General features: G+C 38.5%; 1 protein-coding gene across 1 annotated transcript in view; it reads left to right on the top strand.

Moving 5' to 3' along the window:
• The window catches only part of MYCBP2 (MYC binding protein 2), a 165405-nt gene that overhangs the window by 39339 nt on the left and 106762 nt on the right, over window positions 1-19304 (top strand). The window contains exons 16-21 of the mRNA XM_063126029.1: window positions 1169-1314; window positions 3617-3718; window positions 9996-10103; window positions 15976-16095; window positions 16481-16562; window positions 18054-18171. Of these exons, the coding sequence (XP_062982099.1) occupies window positions 1169-1314; window positions 3617-3718; window positions 9996-10103; window positions 15976-16095; window positions 16481-16562; window positions 18054-18171 (676 nt within the window). The remainder of the gene's footprint in view (window positions 1-1168; window positions 1315-3616; window positions 3719-9995; window positions 10104-15975; window positions 16096-16480; window positions 16563-18053; window positions 18172-19304) is intronic.

Genomic DNA, 19304 nt, shown 5'->3' with positions numbered 1-19304 from the left:
AGGAAAGCATATCCCATATGTTGAAAAGCAACAACAATTGAGCTGGCATTATGTTCTAAGGGGAAATTTTTTATTGCTATATGGATTTCACAAATTGGCATCTATTGTTTTGTGGTTAATAGTTACATATATTTATGTCCTGAGTGAGTGTTGTGAAAAGCAGACCCAAGTTTTGATTTGGAGCAGTTGTTTGCAAAACATATAAAAACACATTTCAAATGTTTTGTGTGGATAAGTTGCAGAGGTACATAATCATAAAAAGTGTTTTTCTTATGAGTTTCTGATTTTCAAAATTATGCTATTTAGAAAAATGAATTACCCCTATATTTTAGAAAGAAAGTATTCACACGTATTTTCAGTAGATTATAAACAAGCTGTGAAAGTAGGTAGTTCAGCAAATGAGTGTAAGACCTTTACTGTGCAATACTATACATGTTTATTCAGAAGTAAGCCTCGCTGTGTTCAAGACACAATCCTATATAACCCACAGGCTGCAAACCTATCTGGGAGGAAGCCCCATGGAACTCAATGACACTTACTTCGAATAGGATTGCACTCTTAATATTCCTTGTAAGCTCTAATTGAACACGTTTAAAGGGAAGTAAGCAGACATTTGCCATTTTGTTATGGATACTTCACTGTAGCCCCCCCTCCCCGCAGTCTTGGTGGTACTTAATAAAATAATACAAGTTACAGCGACATCTGGGTTTAAAGCTGTATTCCAATGTTTATGCGTGTATTGGGGTTTCTTTCATGCTATATCTTATTAATGCAGTATTCCAACCTTACTTCTTTTTTTACTTACACAAGGTAATATCCAATGTTAGTCCTATGTAGAGTAGACCTAATAGAGACTAACGTAAGTCTCAATCATTTCAATGGGTCTTTTCTGTGTAGGACTAACATTGGATATTAACCACTGTGTATTTCATGGCCTGTCAGTGAGCCAAAAAGATTCCCCAGGTGATGAAAAATCAAGTTTATTTTGGATAGGGATGCGAAAGAATAATTGCAAGCAATATTGCAGATTCTATCTGGTGGCATGAGAGAAGTGTAAAATGTACTTGTTACATAATGAACAAACCATTGTTAAGAACTCAGACAAGATGAATGGATATATGCATGAGAGTTGTGTGAGCATCTCTTGTTTCATCTTTGCTTTCTTTAGAATCTGTGGCTGTGGCTCTGGTGAGTCTGGTTGTGCTGTTTGTGGGTGTTGTAAAGCCTGTGCTAGAGAATTGGATGGTCAGGAAGCGAGGCAAAGAGGAATCCTTGACGCTGTAAAAGATATGATACCACTGGACCTTTTGTTAGGTAAGTGATCTGAAGCTAGAAATTATGGAAGTTTTTGTAAATGTTTTTTTAAAACACCTTATGTTTATCAGACCCCCCCCCCCTTTACAGTGAAAGTATTTGGGTCCATTCAACTTGGTTCCATTCAGCCTAACCCTGTAAATTATTATTTTTTAAACACCAATTAGGCAATTGGCATTGGGCTCCAGAAAGCCTGGAGGAGAAAACAAAAGATGATGTGAAATTGAAAATGTATAGATGAAATATTAGGCTCAAAATAAATAATGTGAAGAGTAAAATGTAACCGAATAATCTAGTAGGGTTTTCATTTTCCTCAAATAGCATTACAAATAAGAGATCAGTATGGCAAGTTTGTACTGTCGGAGTATTAATACTTATCTCAAACTAAAGTCAGCATGGAGTATAATTTAAATTCTCTTTATTTATTTATTACATTTCTATACCGCCCAATAGCCGGAGTTCTCTGGGCGGTTCACAATTTTAATTCTCTTATTAAAATTGACTCCTGGTGTCCAAAGGACTCCTGTAGTGCTTTGTGAAGTTTTTTTTTTTTTAATAAGAGGAATTTTAAAAATAAAATAACAGTGTTTTAATTTTTAACAAAAAAAGCAAAAATAAATATTCCACTGTTTACAAAGTGATATTACCTAATGCTAAATTATTTTTCTTATCCTGTTTTAAGAAGTCGCTGGGGAAAGAAAGAACCTTAGTTTAAACATTTGATAGTTTCACTGTCCCATTCATTTCAGTAGCTGTAAATTGGACTCCAATAGCTTTGTTAAGTTAAATGTGTATTTTTAATTGAAAAGTGAGTTTAATGTAGAAAATATAAAACCTGCTCTAGGCCCTTTAAGTTGGGATTAAATTTATGCTGAACCTTATTCTGTAATATACACTGAGCCATATTCTTTTATTGCTCAAACTTTAAAAATTGGTCTATATTTGGATGCTGTATTGCAAGGTCTCACTTTTTTCTTCCCATTTAAATATGAAGGCTTGGATCCTAAGTTAAGTGAACGCAAATAAGTTCGTGGAAGGAAGGTTTCCCACTTGCTCCTCCCGTGCAGTTGCCTGCACCCCCCAAAAATCTTTGGAGAATTGGGGGCTCCTCCATGTCCAGGTCTATGTAAACTTCTGGGGACGGAGGAATCACCCAAAATTGGGCAGGCCTGCATCCTATATTGTTCATGAAGGTCCTCCGACCCTCTAGAGAGGCTTTTTGGGGGGCACTGGGAGTAGCAGAAACTCTTACTTTCTTCTATTCATTTATCTTAGGATCCAAGCCAAAGTATATTTTTCATTCTTCAACTGTTGAAGGTAGTGGTAATACTTATTAGTAACATAATAAAAGCTTACTTTATTTCTTGTCCCAAAATGGCAGAAGAGGAAGCTTGCTTTAATGTTTGTCAGCATACTACTGTGAGGTTCCTGCAGGAGGTATTAGTTGTGGATTGTTGCAAATGGTGCCATTCTCATTTTTCTTCTCCTACCATGTTGCATTAATTTGTTTATCAGTAAATTAGTAGAGATTAAGGGTATTCATATACTCCAACTGTTCATGTATATTTGCTTTTTTAAAACTTAACAAACAGTTTTCAGTATTTATGTACTTAAAACATTTATATATGGTTCTTCATCCAGTTCAGATTCTGGGGCAATGTTCAACAATATATATTTATGCAACAATAATGATGATAAAAGACAGCAGTTTTAAGACAATTACACAGGCTAGCTTGGTGCTGAAAGGATTGCAACGGGGCCAGGAGGTGAGTCTCTTTAGGGAGGGTAATCCAAAACTGAGACACCACCTCTGGAAAAAGTCCTCTCCCTTGTGGTTATATCATCACTTCTGATTGAGAAGGCAGTTGGAGATGGGCTTCAGTAGAAGACCTTAATACGGGGGGGGGGGGGGGGAGGGGGGAAGCCGGGATGGCAGGAAGCTGTTAACATTTATTTATTTATGCTTCTTTGGTGCTTGATATCCCAGGATCTCCAAACAGTTTACCTAGAAACACATAATATACGATATAAAAAACAATCTAAGCCCTCCTCTGAAGATCTCAGCGGCTGATTTGGTGGCTATAGGGGAAGGCGGCCATCTAGGTCTTGTTGGTTCCATGGTTATCTAAAGAATAAGTAACGCTTCTTTTTCTCACACAACTTAAGATCACGGTGAAGATGTTTTTCGGATATGAAATGTACTGGCTTAGGTCCAGAGATGTTTTGCGTGAGAATGAAGACACTTCCACTTGTGCAAGGCAGCCTTTCTGAAAATCGACTATTCTTTGTCTGTTTGATGTAGCTGTCCCTGTGCCCGGAGTTAACATTGAAGAGCATCTCCAGTTACGGCAAGAAGAAAAGCGGCAGCGTGTGAATAGAAGGCACCGGCTGGAGGAAGGGAGAGGTGAGCAGAACGAGGTTTTGGTTTTTTGTGGGGTTTTTTTTTTTTTTTTGCGTTCTATAATGTCAGAGTAGGTGAATAAACATTGTTCTGGGAAACTCTTATACAGAGATCAGCATACACATTCTGAAAAATATGCTTAGGAAGCACTGTTTGTTTTTTAACTGCTTTGTTGGACTTCTGTGGGGAAGAGGGCCTCGGGACCTCACTTTTCCCCACGGTATGAATATTTTGGCTCAGGAAAGCAGAACCGGCTCAAACGCTCTTCCAGGGCTGCTGGACTAATTTGGAGTTTCTTTTTTCCCCAGGAGAACATGTTGCTTTCAGCCTACATTAAATATTACTGCGATTTATTCAGGAGTTAATAGCCACTTACAGCTCTTAGGGCTTCATTGAATTCTGAAACTAATTGGGATTTTGTTTGGTTTTTTGGGGGTTTTTTTTGTTTTGTTTTTGTTTTTACATTGAACTCAGAAAAAAGAAAGAAAAATAAAACTATACATCAATGTTTATTCTATATCCCTCCTCATTCCCTCTCCATGCTTGGTCGATGACAAAGTTTCTCTTTTTAAAAAAATAAAATAAAAGGCACACTGGTCAAACTACAGTGAATTCATGAGTTTGGCAAGTGGAAGGAGGATTTAAAGACAGAGATGGTGGGTTTTGCTCTCACCTCACGATGCAAGAGACCTACATGAAGCATAGTTCGCTTGCTCTCTACGCAAATATATGATTTCCTTATTTACAAATGTGCTATTTTTATGTTAAAGAGACTAATGTTGAGCATAAAATACCTCAGATCTTTGGTACTTGTCCTGGGATTTTCTTAGGATGGCTTTTCATGCTACATATAGCTAGCAGGCCACAAGGTACCTGCCTTGTAAATGGTTGAGGGTTTTTTTCCTTTTAAAATTCACTGGAGCAGTGCAAACTTGGCTTTTAAACTGATTTTTGAGTACGTATCAGTTTACTATGAATGAATTGAACCGAATAGCTGATTTTAAGGTAGATTTTAATGAATTTAGGCCAGGGGTTGGTACAATCTCATTTGAGATCGACCAGTTGTAAGTTTTACAAAAGCAGTCTGCAATACGTCTTACTTTATGATTAGTTCAGGAAGCTGGAACTCAGCTTTGGATCTGACACCATCTATATTGTTGCTACCTTTTTATACTAACAGTATTGGGGAGATGGTCACATTTGAAATCTTGAGTGGCTCAATTTGAATAGTTTCAGAACAGTTGTAAAACAGATGACTGATGTCGGTCTTATGGCTCCCCACTTTAAGTTGGAAAGAGTGATCAGAAATTGATGCTGATTATTCTGTGCAAGCAACAGAATTAATTGTTTTTCCGCATGAAACTTGCCAGCCACTCTGTAGGTATGGAGTCTGTTCCGGCAGGCCTACCCAGATGAATTTTAAACCTAAGGATTTTAAGATGCTGTGATTGTTATTTTAATATTGTATTGGTTTTATATGCTCTTTTAACTAATTTTATGTATAATATTGTATTTAGTATTGTTCCTCGCCTCAATCCAGAGGGAGAGGCGGGTAATAAACTATTATTATTATTATTATTATTATTATTATTATTAAAAAGATATGTAAGATAAAGACTAACTTTGGGGATTTTGTACTGGGCAAATAATGCCCATGAACTTAAGATTTTTATTTTGCTTGGGGAAGTAGACAGTATGAAAGCATTAGCAAGTGCTGTGAGATCTAACTTAGATCTCTTATGTTGCTGTTCCAGGTGCACATTCCTTTGCATGATGATGTGTGACAATGGTAATATTGGAAGGGTATTGTCATGAGTAAATGTACGCCGTTGCAACTTCTGACAACAAATTTAGAAGCGGCATTTCTTCTCTTGGAAAAACCTGCCTTGGTACATCGTCACACATCTTGACATTCCACTTACCTTAAACAGGAAGAGAATAGCAAGTGTCACAAGCCACCTGCAGGTCAGCACATTCTGCACTGAGACTGCCAGGGAGCTTGATGATACGCAGCAGTGGTAGAAGTGAAGGATCTCTGAACTGGTCTTTTTCATAATCCAGACCTTTGTATTTTTTTCAGTTGAGAAAATAGAAAAGCATCCAGAAATCTGGTTGTTGCTGTTAATAATTGGTAGTCTTAGAATTCTTTTTCAGAATTGTAAAAATCTCCAGTATCTCAGTTTCATGGTTGAATGAGAGTTTGAGAATATGGAATAGTGGTGTACTTCATAGCGTTGTATGGATCAGAATGTTGAATGACAGGCAACAAAATGTGGCCACACAAATGTCAACGTAGTTTCTGCTGAAATGCAAAAGAAAAAGATAAACTAAGAGGAGTGGGCAACATGTAGGCCGCATACAAAAGTGAAATTTGCAGCATAACACAAAATTCATAATGGAGTGGTAAAAAACATCAAATCGAGATTGATGACAAGCTAAGTTTGACCTACCATATTTCTTCGATTGTAAGACGCCATCGATTGTAAGACGCACATTAATTTCAGTACCACCAACAGAAAAAAACACCCTAAGACACACCTGCGATTCTAAGACGCACCCCATTTTTAGAGATGTTTATATGGGGGGAAAAGTGTGTCTTAGAATCGAAGAAATAGGGTAATTAGTGCCCTGTTGCAGCTTGCTGTGAATTTCAGCAGCAAACCACTGACTTCTTTTCCCACTGCTGCAGGGGCTCAGAAGGAATTCCACAGGGCACCAGCAGAAGTTTGACCCACGTTAGTTGTGTGTCCAAAAGTGCTCTCAGACCCCACACAGTTGCTCACACCTGACATAAGATCTGGGATGAGATGTGCAGTGGCATCAGATGAAGATTATAAAATGTATCATTGTGGACCCAGTCAGGCAGTATCAAAAAATAGTAGTGGACATCACAGAATCAACAGATGTGATCAGATGAGTGAATTCTGAAGTAACTTACACTTGTATGGGGAAATGTGCTTAGAGTAACTGAGGAAAAGAAATCTAAGGTCAAAGGGGAAAAAACCCTCTTAAGTCTGTTTGAGTGTTAAGGCAGAGGTAGGCAACTTTTAGCCCTTCAGATGTTTTGGACTACAACTCCCATGATCTCTCACCATTCACTATGCTGACTAGGGCTGATGGAAATTGTAAGCCAGTTTGCCCACCCCTGTGTTAAAGTATTCCAGTTTTAATGTGTGCAGCTTCATTTACGTCTATTTCCAGTTGCTAGTATTCATCCTGTATTTAAGGAAGTAATTAGTCATATCAAATGTGATGCAGGCAGAACAGAAGGGTGTAACAAAGGTCATATGGCACTTTCAGCAATACTTATGGGGCACTGAGATAACAAGTGTTAAATTCTAAATGATATTTTGTCAAACAGAAATAGCTCATAGTCATCTGTAGAGGCAACAAGGTTACTAATGCAAATAATTTGACACATCACTGCATTCAGCATCCCTTAGGTTTGCTTTTGTTCCAGCTTTCTAAATTAGCATTATTCAAATCTATCTGTTCCACAACTTTTACCCCTGAATATTTTATATTGTAACCCGTTTTAAGGTGAAATGCTCTCCAACTCTACAGTTAACTAATTAAAAAATGGGAATTATTTGGAGGCACTGTAGTTCAAAAGTTAATATATGGATTTCAGAATAGGCAGGAGTATTCAAACTCTTAATGTAAGGTCTTGAAGTCTGCATAAGAGATTACTGTGAAATAGGTATCCAAGACTCAACACTAACAGAGTATAAACAAACCACTGTACATTACAGAGCCATGATTTCCTATTTCTTTATGTAGTTTCATGATTCTTTCTGGTGATGGGGTGGTCTTCTCAAAGTCCCACCTACATTTATCCTTATTGTTTATCCTTATTGTCATTCACTCCACTAGCAATGACCCTCTTTATATATATTAAATCCTGAAAGCAGTTAAAAAGGATCAAAGGAGGGGGTTGTACTGCAATTTTAACTTTTTTTTTTTTAATTGCATCAGAGCTGAGAGTGCATATTCTGGGAAAGCTGTTCTGCTTCTTTTGAGACACTCTTTCCTCTCTTCATTAATAACGTTTGTTTTAAGGAAATTTAAAATTCAATATGAAATAAATCTATTAACTTTTGCATAACTTAATACTCCTTGATACACTCAATTGTAGAACACAAGTCATATGTGTCACTTTGAAACTGACATCTATTGTGCCATAAGCTGGAAGAGATCAAACCCAAAATTCTCTCTCTTAGGCGAAATTTGAGAAACTGTTGTGGGTACTGCCACAAAATGGCTACCATGGGATTATGGTGAGTCTCAAAAAGGCTTCTGGGAGGTCATGGCCATTCAGTTGCCCACAAAACTGAGTACAAGGCAGAGATTGGGGCTGAGACCAAAATACCAAACCACAGGTGTGATCCCACGTAGTATGATACCACACTCAGGAGACAGTGCACCTCTTGTCAGAGACCCATCCAACTTAACACACACTTTCTCTCTCTGTCTTCCTGCTTTCATCTGTCCCCATTGCTCTTCCTTTCTAAGGCTGCAATGCTACTCACACTCATACGAGAATAAGTCCCAATGAACCCAGTGAGACTTATTTCTGGAAAGATCTACATAGAATTGCTCTGTCCATCCCACCTACCCATCTTTTTCTCTCTCAGGCCCCGATCCCCCATCCCAAAAGGAAAGGAAAGGTTCTCCCTACCTCGCCCCACCATTCTTCTTTAGGCTTAGATGCTCCATATCTTTTGGGGCCTCTCCAGGGCTGCTGCCTCCTTGGCTGCTTTCAGGGTCCCTACCTGGGAAGGGGTGAAAAAGGGCATCGAGAAGTAACAAGTTTAGGGATTGGGAAGGCTGAAAAAGGATGAGTTTAGGGGCTGGGAAAGCTGAAAAATTCCAAGGTTATGGATGGAAAAGAAGTTTGGTAGAAGAGGCAAGGCAGGCAGCAGAAGAGAGAGTGGGTGATGGACAGGGCCAAGAAGCCCATCTGTCCTACTTTTCTGACTGTTGGGCAACTGATCAGCAGTAATGAGGAAAGCCTGAGACATAGTAAATTGTCTTTTTTAAAAGTAAAAAAAAAGTAATCAATTTTGTGGATTGGGCTGGGAGTGGACAGCCTTGCAGATGCTGTTGGAGGTCTTTGCAAGCTCTGCCTTGGGGAGCATTGCTCTAAGGCATGTGGTGTGATTTGCTCCTGTAGACATGATGACTCTTTGCAAATGGCTCATGTTTTGGAGCAATAAAGGGACACAAGGCCTCACCATTCCTAACCTCCAACTTGTGGGCTGATGCACATGACTAAAAAAGCATTGAGTTCCATACACAAAGCTGGTGCTTCTAATGTGGCCAGACAGTGCTGTATTGGGTAATCAGACTGGTTTATTTTTCAGTGTATGTGAAAAAAAGTTATTTGCTTCATTTTGGCTTGAAGAACAGTTTTAACTTCCTCAAAAGAGCAGACAGATAATTGCTTGATAACACTGCCTCCTGTAATGTTCCTTCAGCTATTCCTTTAGAAAGGTCTTATAAATCAGCCTCCATGTTTGGTATTGGGATTATGATTAAATCAGTGATCACGTAGATATTCGACTAAGTTTTATCACACTGTATCCTGCAGTATAACATTTAACTGGGACAGTTTGCTGTTTTGGTTGATCACAAAGTCTTATGCCCACAGTATATTTGTATCAGGGTCATGTTGCAGTACATACAGATGAGGGCCTGAGATGATGCTGATTGACCCCATTCTGTTGCTTACCTCACTTCTAGACTCGTGTGATGTCTGCATAATGTGTGTCATGCTGGAATAGAAGTCTATCCATATAGAGCTGATTGTGTGAAAATAACCCTCAAAGTCATAGGGATTGATCACATAGATTGGGGCTCTGTCTATAGGCCCATATTCTAATGTGGTGTCAAATGCATGCCAGGCAGGTCCAGCATCATCCTCATCCTCCATGTAGGCATGTGCTACCTGGTCATGCTTCATGTTTAGAGTAGTTTGCCCATTTAAGATTGATATGTACTGGCTTTGTTCGTAAGGAAGTAGAGCGATTTGGGGAGGAAATTGAGCTCCAGTTTTCATCCACTATAATACCTGCAACTTTTGTTCTTATGTAATTATGTAAGATAATTCAAATGTTCTCAGATTCTAATTATAGTTTAGTGTCTATTTCAAAAGTATGAAATACTGACTATTGATTATTGCATCATTTTTCATGCTTTTAATTTTGTGGTTGTTGTTGTTGAACATACTGTTTCCATTTTGTGAGCATTCCTATGCATGTGCCAAAAATTTTCTCCTCAGGCCCCTTTGTATTTCCTGGTCCTATTTTTATGAACCATCGAGAGCAGGCTCTAGCCAGAATAAGACCCCATCCAGCACAGCTAAAGCATAAGCGGGACAAGCATAAAGGTATTTGGTCTTCCTTATTGACTGGGGTTGACTTACACCTATCCTTCAAGTTATTTCTCTCCATCCATTGGGTATTAAGAGAAGTGCACAAAACCAATAGTCTCTTCTGACTAATTTTCTGTAACCTAAGGAGAAATAAAACACCTTTTCAGTATTGGGCGACTTTAATAGTAGAAATGTATGAAAGTATGCATTACTTTTTTTAAATTTCCTTTTTCTTTGCTGCATATCATGGCTTGATTGTTTTGTTTTCTTACTACAAAAATGAGAGGAAGGATAGTCAAATAATTATTTCCAGTAACATAGGTGGTATGCTGGCTAGATATAAAAAAATACTTTTGGAAGTCCTGAAGCTGACAGCAACTCTCGGGTTTCTTTTCTGACTACTTATGCTTTTAGTAGCTCCTGGTCATGCAAAAATTCAACAGGTTGGACTTTCTTTGTTCATTGTTGCACTGTAGGAGGAAGCCTAGCTACTAGACATTTTGCCATGGAACCCCTTTGTGGTTAGGAGTTAGGAACCCTAGACAATTCGCTTATCTAAAAAGACCGATAGCAACATTAATATTTGTAGCATTGGTTAGATCAGGAATGGGCAACATGTGGCTTTCCAGATGTTCTGTCCCACAACTCCCATGGTCCCTCACCCTTGGCTATGCTGGCTAGGGCTGATGCGAGTTGTAGGCAAAAACATCTGGAGGGCCACACATTGCCCACCCTTGGGCTAGAGCATAAAAGATAACAAACCTAATAAAACTTAGCAATCATGTTACAGTCTCTCACTACAGCCACAATCATATTTTATATCTGTTGAAACAAGAATGTCATGTTTTTCAAAAGGCTTTCAGTAAGTGCAGTTGATAACTGTGTAAAAAATTAGATGTTTCAATTGAGTATTTAGTTGTAAGAGATCGGAGTGTGTCTGTGTGAATTTAGAAGATGCCCATCTTATTTTGTAGTACAGTAAACTGTGTGTGTGGCCTTAAATTTCCTTGTTTAAATAGATTTTAATATGTGTGCAGAGTACAAAGCAGCTATACTGTTAAAATATTAAACTTGGACATTTAAAAAACCTTCCCTACAACAGAAGTGGGAGCTGGTGGCTGTCCAGATGTTGTTGGACTATAACTTCCACAATCCCCAACAACTGGCAATGTTGGCTAGGGACAACATTCATCCATCATTTGAATGACCACAGTTCCTCTACCTCTGCTTTACAGCACTGTACTTTGCATACCTTCACCATAAGCATTATTAAGGTCTGTTTCATGGGTTGAACACTTACCTGCCAACTTTATTTGTAATCCTTAGATGTAACATTTTAATAACTGTAGGAAAGAACAGGCCTCCTCCAAGTCTTGCATGTTTTAAGAAAAAAAGCGGGTGTGGGTGGGAGTTCCACATTATTTCCTGTTTCAGTAGGTTAGCCCTTGCATCATATTTGAACAAGGGGCGTAGATGTTGAATGTGTTATGTGGTTTCAGTATTCAGGTTAAGGGTTGAAACATTCATGCCGTATCCTGGTTCAAATGCTACTTTCTCTATATGGTGATAGAGGGTAGGCAAGGACTGGGGAGAAAGCTGATCTTAGCACACATAGAGCTGGGCATGGGGAGTAATGTCTGAACATTACATTAGAATGTTACATTAGAATGTAATGTTACATTAGAATGTAAGCCTATGCGGCAGGGTCTTGCTATTTACTGTTTTATTCTGTACAGCACCATGTACATTGATGGTGCTATATAAATAATAATAATAATAATAATAATAATAATAATAACAACAACATATACTTGGTATGTGTAAAGATTCAGCAAACATTCAGTAAACAGTTGTTGTTCCATGTCAAGCTGACCTTTCTTGTCCATTTGGCGCTGCTAAAGGTATTCACACAATCTCCATTCCATACAAGTTAGGGGTGACAATGAGCAAAAGAGGCATTTTTGGCAACACTGTTTTATATGTGCAATGCTATTTTTAGTATGTGGTATCTTTTTTAGAAGCCTCGCTAAAATGAGAAAGGTACATAAACCATTAAGGACAAAAATAGTGAAGTTCTGCAATATGTCAGTATTTTTTTGTCTTCAGTTGCCCCAGGGAGGTGTGTGCAACATTCCAGGGTAGAAAGAAAGGCATTTTTAAACTGTTGAATAAAGGCACAGAGATGTTAAGGAAAACTGTTTTTAAATTGTAATAACTGAGGAGAGTACCCTACACTGCTCCCACACTAGCAGAAATGACCACCAGCATAGCAGGAACTAGCTGACAGAAGGGGGCTCCATTGACCTGTTCCATTCTGGGTTTTTGTTTTGTTTTTCTTTCAGAAACCTCTTATTTCTCTTGTGCTTAATGATCAGCTCTGCTGGCACAACAGAATTATCAGAGGCATACCAGCAAAATAGAATGCTGCACTGAATATACGTGGTGATACAGGTTGATAGTATCAACAAAATTGTCTTCTCTCAATCGTTCTGAAAAACTTGATCTTTGAAGAAATTATTATGGGTTTTGTAAAATTTGCTGAATGTAAGTTTTGTAACTTTGTAAAGCTTGATGTATTTCAAAATTCAAAAAATATTGAAAGCAGCATAGTTCAAGTAATGATGTGATTATATTAGGTTATTGTCTTCTGTAACATGCAGTTCCCTTCAAAATATAGAGGACACAGATTTAGATTTAAAACCTGTTTCAGTAAAAGCATGGTTATGTGTTTAACACAACGTTTACCGATTTTATTACTTTACTGTAGTATGAAAACCCACGTTGATAAGTCAGCTTGAATGCTGTGCCTTCCATTCTGTATTTCATAAATAAGTATTTGTTTCCGTTTTTAACCCATTTTGTAGTTTTAGACTCTGCATTTAAGCAATTTAATTATGGAAAGGGCCTATGGATTGTGTGTGGAAAATTCGAGGTTCAATCACTGGCATTTCCACTCATGGCTGGGAAAGACACCTGTCTGAAATCCTTGGAGAGTTTGCTGCCATTGAATGTAGACAATACTGAATTAGATAGACGAATGGTCTGACTCTGTAGAAGTCTGATTCCAATGTTCCTAAGTTTGGTGGTGGAAATGGGCATGCCAGGACTTCTGTCTTGATGTCTGCACTTTATGTGATGAATAAAGTCTTGTCTTTTGATTTAAACCTTTCCTTTAAGTATAACGCAAGATTAAATAATACATCTTCAAAATAATTTTAGAAGGATTTTTATATGCAGGTAAATCTATTTAAGTATTATAGTGCTAAATGATTTCATCCAGCTGCAGTTAGAGGTGATTGGTGCATTTTTGCAAGTAAGTCCAAAGAAAATTAAAAAATCCTACACAGTGAATCACTTTAAAATGAGAGTGGCCATCATCAGTCCAATATGTGATGTTTTATGCTTCCTAAATGTAACTAAAAACAAGCCATTGTTGCAGATGGGAAAGAGTAAATGTATAAGGGATGTATAAGAGTACAGATATAAGTATGGTAGTATTTCTTAACTCTGCAAGCCATTAGTTCTAGAGTCCGTTGAAGCTCCAAAGACCTATCTCTAGAGCAAAGCTTCATGGCTGAAGATGAGATTTGAACCAGATTTTCTCTGTCCATGTCCACTTATTATCCTCTTCCCTCACCTTTCGCTATGAAGAGACAGTTTGGCAAGCCCCGGAAAAACAGCCAGATGTATCAGACATTTTTCCACTGAACAAAATATAGGCATGAGGTTGGCTTCAAAGAACTGTGGAGTTTTGAAACCCCACGTGAGCCTGGATGCAGTCTCTTGTACAGATTTCTTTAGTGATTTCTTTCTTTCTTAAAGGCTAGAAAACATTGCATTCCCTAACTCTAGATTAACATGGGTGTGGGTTGTGAAAGTTGTAATTCTGAGCTGCAAAACCAAAATTAGTGTGAGGTTTTCTCACTGAGGATTGATCTTGCTGCATTTGATTTTGTTTCTCCTGAAATGTTAATTAGTTAGAAATTCCTGTTTCATGCTATTTCTGCCATATTTGTCCCTATTCGAAATTAAAACTGGAAGAATCAGCAATGGGATGTAACAGATTAGGGGGAAATACTTCCTGCTACCCTTTCTGCAGCTTGATTCATGCAGCTGTCTACTAGCTTTCATGATTAGTCGTTGGCAGTATTTTTCAGCTGCCTTCATCTTTCAGACAGCTATTCCCCCCCCCCCCCAATTTGTAATTGGCATTTTAAAATAATTTTGAGTGTTGGTGTTAATTATTCCCTATTACTTTCAGACCTTTCTATATTTGGAGTTGTGTGTATTCTGTGCCAGAAAATTCCTATGGTTCAGTAAGAAACCCTAATTTATGTTCTTAAAATAGATTATATAAATCAATATACCTGCAAATATTTGCTTGGGATATGTTTCATTAAGGTGTATTAGGGTGTGATCCCATTGATTGCACCCTTGATGATTAGATGGCCCTGAACTTGGAGGCTTCCAGTCCTTCAGTGCAGGGCAGGGTGAGCAACTGAGGTAATCTTTGCCTCCCTCTCCTCCCAGCCTGCATTTTTCACTAGATGAGCTCTTTTGCCTGTCCATCAATGGCGCTTCGGAGGGGAAGGAAAGACGCTGGAGAGGCCTCCGGATAGCTCATATCCTGGCCTCTCAGGACTCCTCCCATCCCTGCCCACTGAAATACCCCCTTCTCCCCCTCTCTGAGGCCACTTTTCTGACTGGAGGGCAGCTAGCTCAGTTCTTTCTGTGCTGACTGCAAGGGGTCGGGAGAGGAGGGTCGGATCTCTGAGTCATGCTTCTGAGGGGGGAATCCCTAGTATCCTATGGCTCCTTGGACAGTGTCTAGGATTGCTTCCTCCATGGCAAAGAATTGAGGCAATGCCTTGCATAGAATGGGTCAAGGAGAGAATAACAAAATATTAACTGTAACCATGAGGTATGTAATGACACATCTACTGACCTTTTCTAGCTCTCTCTGGTTTCTTTTCTTTTCTTTTCTTTTCTTTTCTTTTCTTTTCTTTTCTAGTAAACACTTTACAAATGTACTCAGACTTTATTACACACACACACACACACACACACACACATACACACACCTCTTTGATTTTAAAAAAAATGACCTGCTTGCTTTACTTTCATTTTTCCTTACTCAAAACAGTACCCATTTAAAGAAAAAAATCCCTTTTAAAATCAGAGCATGTCATGCTGTGAAAAATATTCTGATAGTTATGATGCTGTAGTGTAACACGTGTTTGTAATGACCCTTATCTCACTTTGCAATGCAGTTGGATTAGTGTGGTCATTCCAGAACTCAGATTAAATGTTTATCCTGACAGATGCCATTGCTTGTTTGTTTAAACAAAGTGTTCTGAAGTGTGTAAAGCTCTGTGTGAACTTGGCATGACCTATAATGTGAATGCTGTATATTTGAAAAGAAAGCAAAATCTTTTCTCACAAAAGTTGTTTAAACACAAGGAATACGTTTACATATCAATCCAGTATATAAATAACATAACTTTTCCCAACATTATAATTCTTAAGCTCTTAAATTCTTGGATTTCATGTTGGAATTTTTTTGGCATGTGCTGAATTAAAGCTTAAGCAATGTGGAGTCTGCTGAACTTGCTGAATGCTCTTTGTAGCTTTTAAAGGTCTTAGCAGAATATCAGTTTGTCACTGAAGATCTGGCAATTGTTGGACCTCATATTTTTCACAGTTAACCAGTTTTTATATATATATATACCATTTAATTGTTTTAAACCCCTTATTTTTACATTGCATAATCCTTCTGGTTACCATGGGGATCATTGCCCTTCCCCTTCCTCCGTGATTAGATGATGACCACTTACTGAGAAGCTCATTGAGGAAAAGAATGGGATATAATTATGTATTACATTTGTAGATGGAAGTGGAGATAGAAGTGAGAAAGATGCCAGCAAAATCACAACGTATCCTCCTGGGGCAGTCCGCTTCGACTGTGAGCTTCGAGCAGTGCAAGTTAGCTGTGGATTTCACCATTCAGGTAGAGAATTACAGCATTCACGTCATGTTATCTTTATTTTCCCTATTCTAGTTCTAAGTGCTTTGGGCCATTACACTCCCTCAGAGAAAATGTTGGGATCCCTTTGCATACCTTGTGTTAGATAATTAGGACACATACTTCAGTCCTTAAAACTGCTTCTAGAAGCTTTGCATTACTTGTCCATACTAGCATCCATCCGGCAGTTCTTCAAGGCACATTTTAGTCCACAGACCAGATTCTACTTCCCCTGAAATAATTTTATATCAAATGCTTACAATCTGTGAAGTCAGCCCATTCCTTTTTTACTAGATGCTTTTGGAATGAATTCATTCTGTGGAGCCTTGTAAAAAGTGAAAAGATTTAAAACATAATGTTTAATCCTTAGTTGTTCTGATGGAGAATGGTGATGTTTACACATTTGGATATGGGCAGCATGGACAACTCGGGCACGGAGATGTTAATTCCAGGTATGTTTTAATATAAATCAATACTTTGTCTATGAAATGGTTGCATCTTTTTTATTCTGTTCACATACAAACATTTCATTTTCCAATTTCTTTAAACTAACCCAACTCTCTTTGGAGACAACAAGAGTTGAGTTCTGCTCCAGAAGAGACTCTTGAACTGTGGGATGTAGTCCTATCAGGCCTGCTGAACCTGAATATAGCAAATGCATGTAGAACAGGAGTCCTCCAGCCCCCTGCCTCTTTTTCATCGCATTTGTCACCCTCAAGTTGTGGAGGGTGATGGTCCGAAGAAGAGAGCCTTCTCTATCTGTGGAGGCCCCCCACGTGTGCAAGAACCCTAATTTTCCAGCATTCTTGCTCACATGAAGAGCTTCCACAGATAGAGGAGGTTCTCCTTTTCAGACAGTTGATCTCCACAAGTTGAGAGAGACAAAATCCACCAATGGAGCTGGCTATGCTCTATTCAGGTTTAGAATGCTTAAATAGAGCTCGTGTGTGTGTGAGAGAGAGAGCGAGAGATTTCTATATCTATCTATAGATGGATATACTCTCTGTTTATCTCCCATACCCCTGATATGTATATTTAAGATACTAGGTATATAGGAAGACCCACTAGGTATTATTCAACTCTGTCAGTATTCTAGGAAATGCCTGTACATCTGAATAAATCCAATTTTCTGCAGCGTTAAATAATGTATTTGTTTAGTATTTGAATAGCTTTTCTTCTCACAGTAATTCTCTGTGTTGTAACAGATGTGTCAACAATTATTCATTTCATCAGGGCAGCTGGCAGAACCTTCACAGTAGGACCTGTAAGGTTCTCTATGTGCTCCCGAATATTTCACATACCTAGGAACATGTATGAGACAAACTCAAAGGAATCACCTCACTATTGGGGCATAGACCTGAGATAATCTGTGTTTGCAAGTGTACCTATAAAGGAACATCACTATCAAGTATACATCAGTCAATAATCTGATCTGTGTGTCTGTATTTCTGTGATTTACATAACTGAAAGATAAAATCATCTTTTTTATGGTGAAAGCTTTGGAATAGCAGAGTAGGTTGGAACAAGCTAATGGACTAGTTAGTGTGATAACAGACATTGCATAAAGCTCTCTGGCTTCTATTGTAGTTGAGTTGTGGTTGTTTGCATGCCCTGTTCAGTAGACCTCACATAATTAAAGGATCAGATTTAAAAGACAAAATCATAACAATATTCCTCATAATTGGAAAATGACATGGGTATTCTTATAGCATTCAAACTATCAAATTGTGCATTCTTTATCTACCATATACTAATGGCCATTATTAACTAGTTGAATAGTTTACATCCTTTCCTGTATTCTGCACATGTATCTGCAATTATATGTTCTTAATTAAACTGATATCACTTCATTCATTACTGTCATGTACATGTACTGTATGTTTCTGATAGATTAATGCATACATAAGAATGGATGAACTTATAGTGGCTTTATTCTGACTTAGGGGATGTCCTACTCTGGTACAGGCACTACCTGGACCTAGCACGCAAGTTACTGCTGGCAGCAATCATACAGCTGTTTTGTTAATGGATGGACAAGTCTTCACATTTGGAAGCTTCTCAGTAAGAAATGTTTAAAATTAATTTTCAAATACACCGTTTCATGGAGAATACTTTCCAGGATTTGTTAAAGCTACTGTAGTTGGGATAGGCCATGATTAATATTAGTGATGCCACCATGGTTTGGAATCTGAGGGGTTGAAAACAAATTTCTCTTGTTTGAAGCCCTTTCCAAAGCTCATTATGAGCCATACTCACCAAAGTTCAGATCCAGCTCATAATGAAAGATCTTGGGTTAACATGATTCTGGTCAGTTCTTTCCACATCCCTTCCTTTCCCACCCTAATGTACGTGGCTGTAACAGCAGGGAGGAATTCCATTGGGTGGCCTCTGTTAGGCTTTAGAACAGCGGTGGACCACATGGGCCACTTGTGGTCCCTTCTTTGTTCTAAATTGCTATTGTACCACTGAATTCCAACCAAATTTGGAGATAGTAAGACACCCCCCCCACACACACATTCTCTTGAAAATAAGGCACATGGGGAGAGCTTGCATCTTTTTAATGCAAAGTTGCACACTTCAGGGCTTCTGGAGTGCAATTTTGCATTAAAACATACTGCGTATTCCATGTTCCCTTTGTTTTAAAGGGAACTGTGTGGGGGAGGATATATGTGGTGCCTGGTGGGTTCTGGGTTCCAAAACTTGGTCCCCAGGCCCTCTGAATTTGTCCGCTTCTGCCGTAGAGGCTGACATGCAGTGGGTACCACCAGGGACCATAGGATATGTAGTTGCCATTCTCCATCACAGGAGCACCATGATTTCTTCTAAATGCCCCAGAATAGTTTCTCCCGGCTGCTACAGCCAGGTTTGGTTGAGAAAGGGACAGGGAGGAAACTCATGAGTGGCAGCCAGCTTGCTGGAGAGAACAGAGAGATGTCTCAGGCCCTTACTGAACTGTTGTGCTTAAATGAGTTACTTTGAGTCTGATCTGAATCAATCCCAAATTAACTCTCTTAAGTAGTGCCCATTCCGTATTGAGCCCAGGGGAGTTCAGTCATTACTAATTAAAAACTTAATACTAATAATTAATATGAATAAATTCCCAGTTTTTCTGCCAGTCATTGATACTCATCAGCCTGTAAAAACTGAAGCATGGTTGATTGATGGCTATCTAGAAGATTAATTACATCTGATGG

The sequence above is a fragment of the Elgaria multicarinata genome, chromosome 5 (genome assembly GCF_023053635.1).
Source record: "Elgaria multicarinata webbii isolate HBS135686 ecotype San Diego chromosome 5, rElgMul1.1.pri, whole genome shotgun sequence".
Lineage (NCBI taxonomy): Eukaryota > Metazoa > Chordata > Lepidosauria > Squamata > Anguidae > Elgaria > Elgaria multicarinata.
This window is presented reverse-complemented; position numbering and strand designations above follow the sequence as displayed.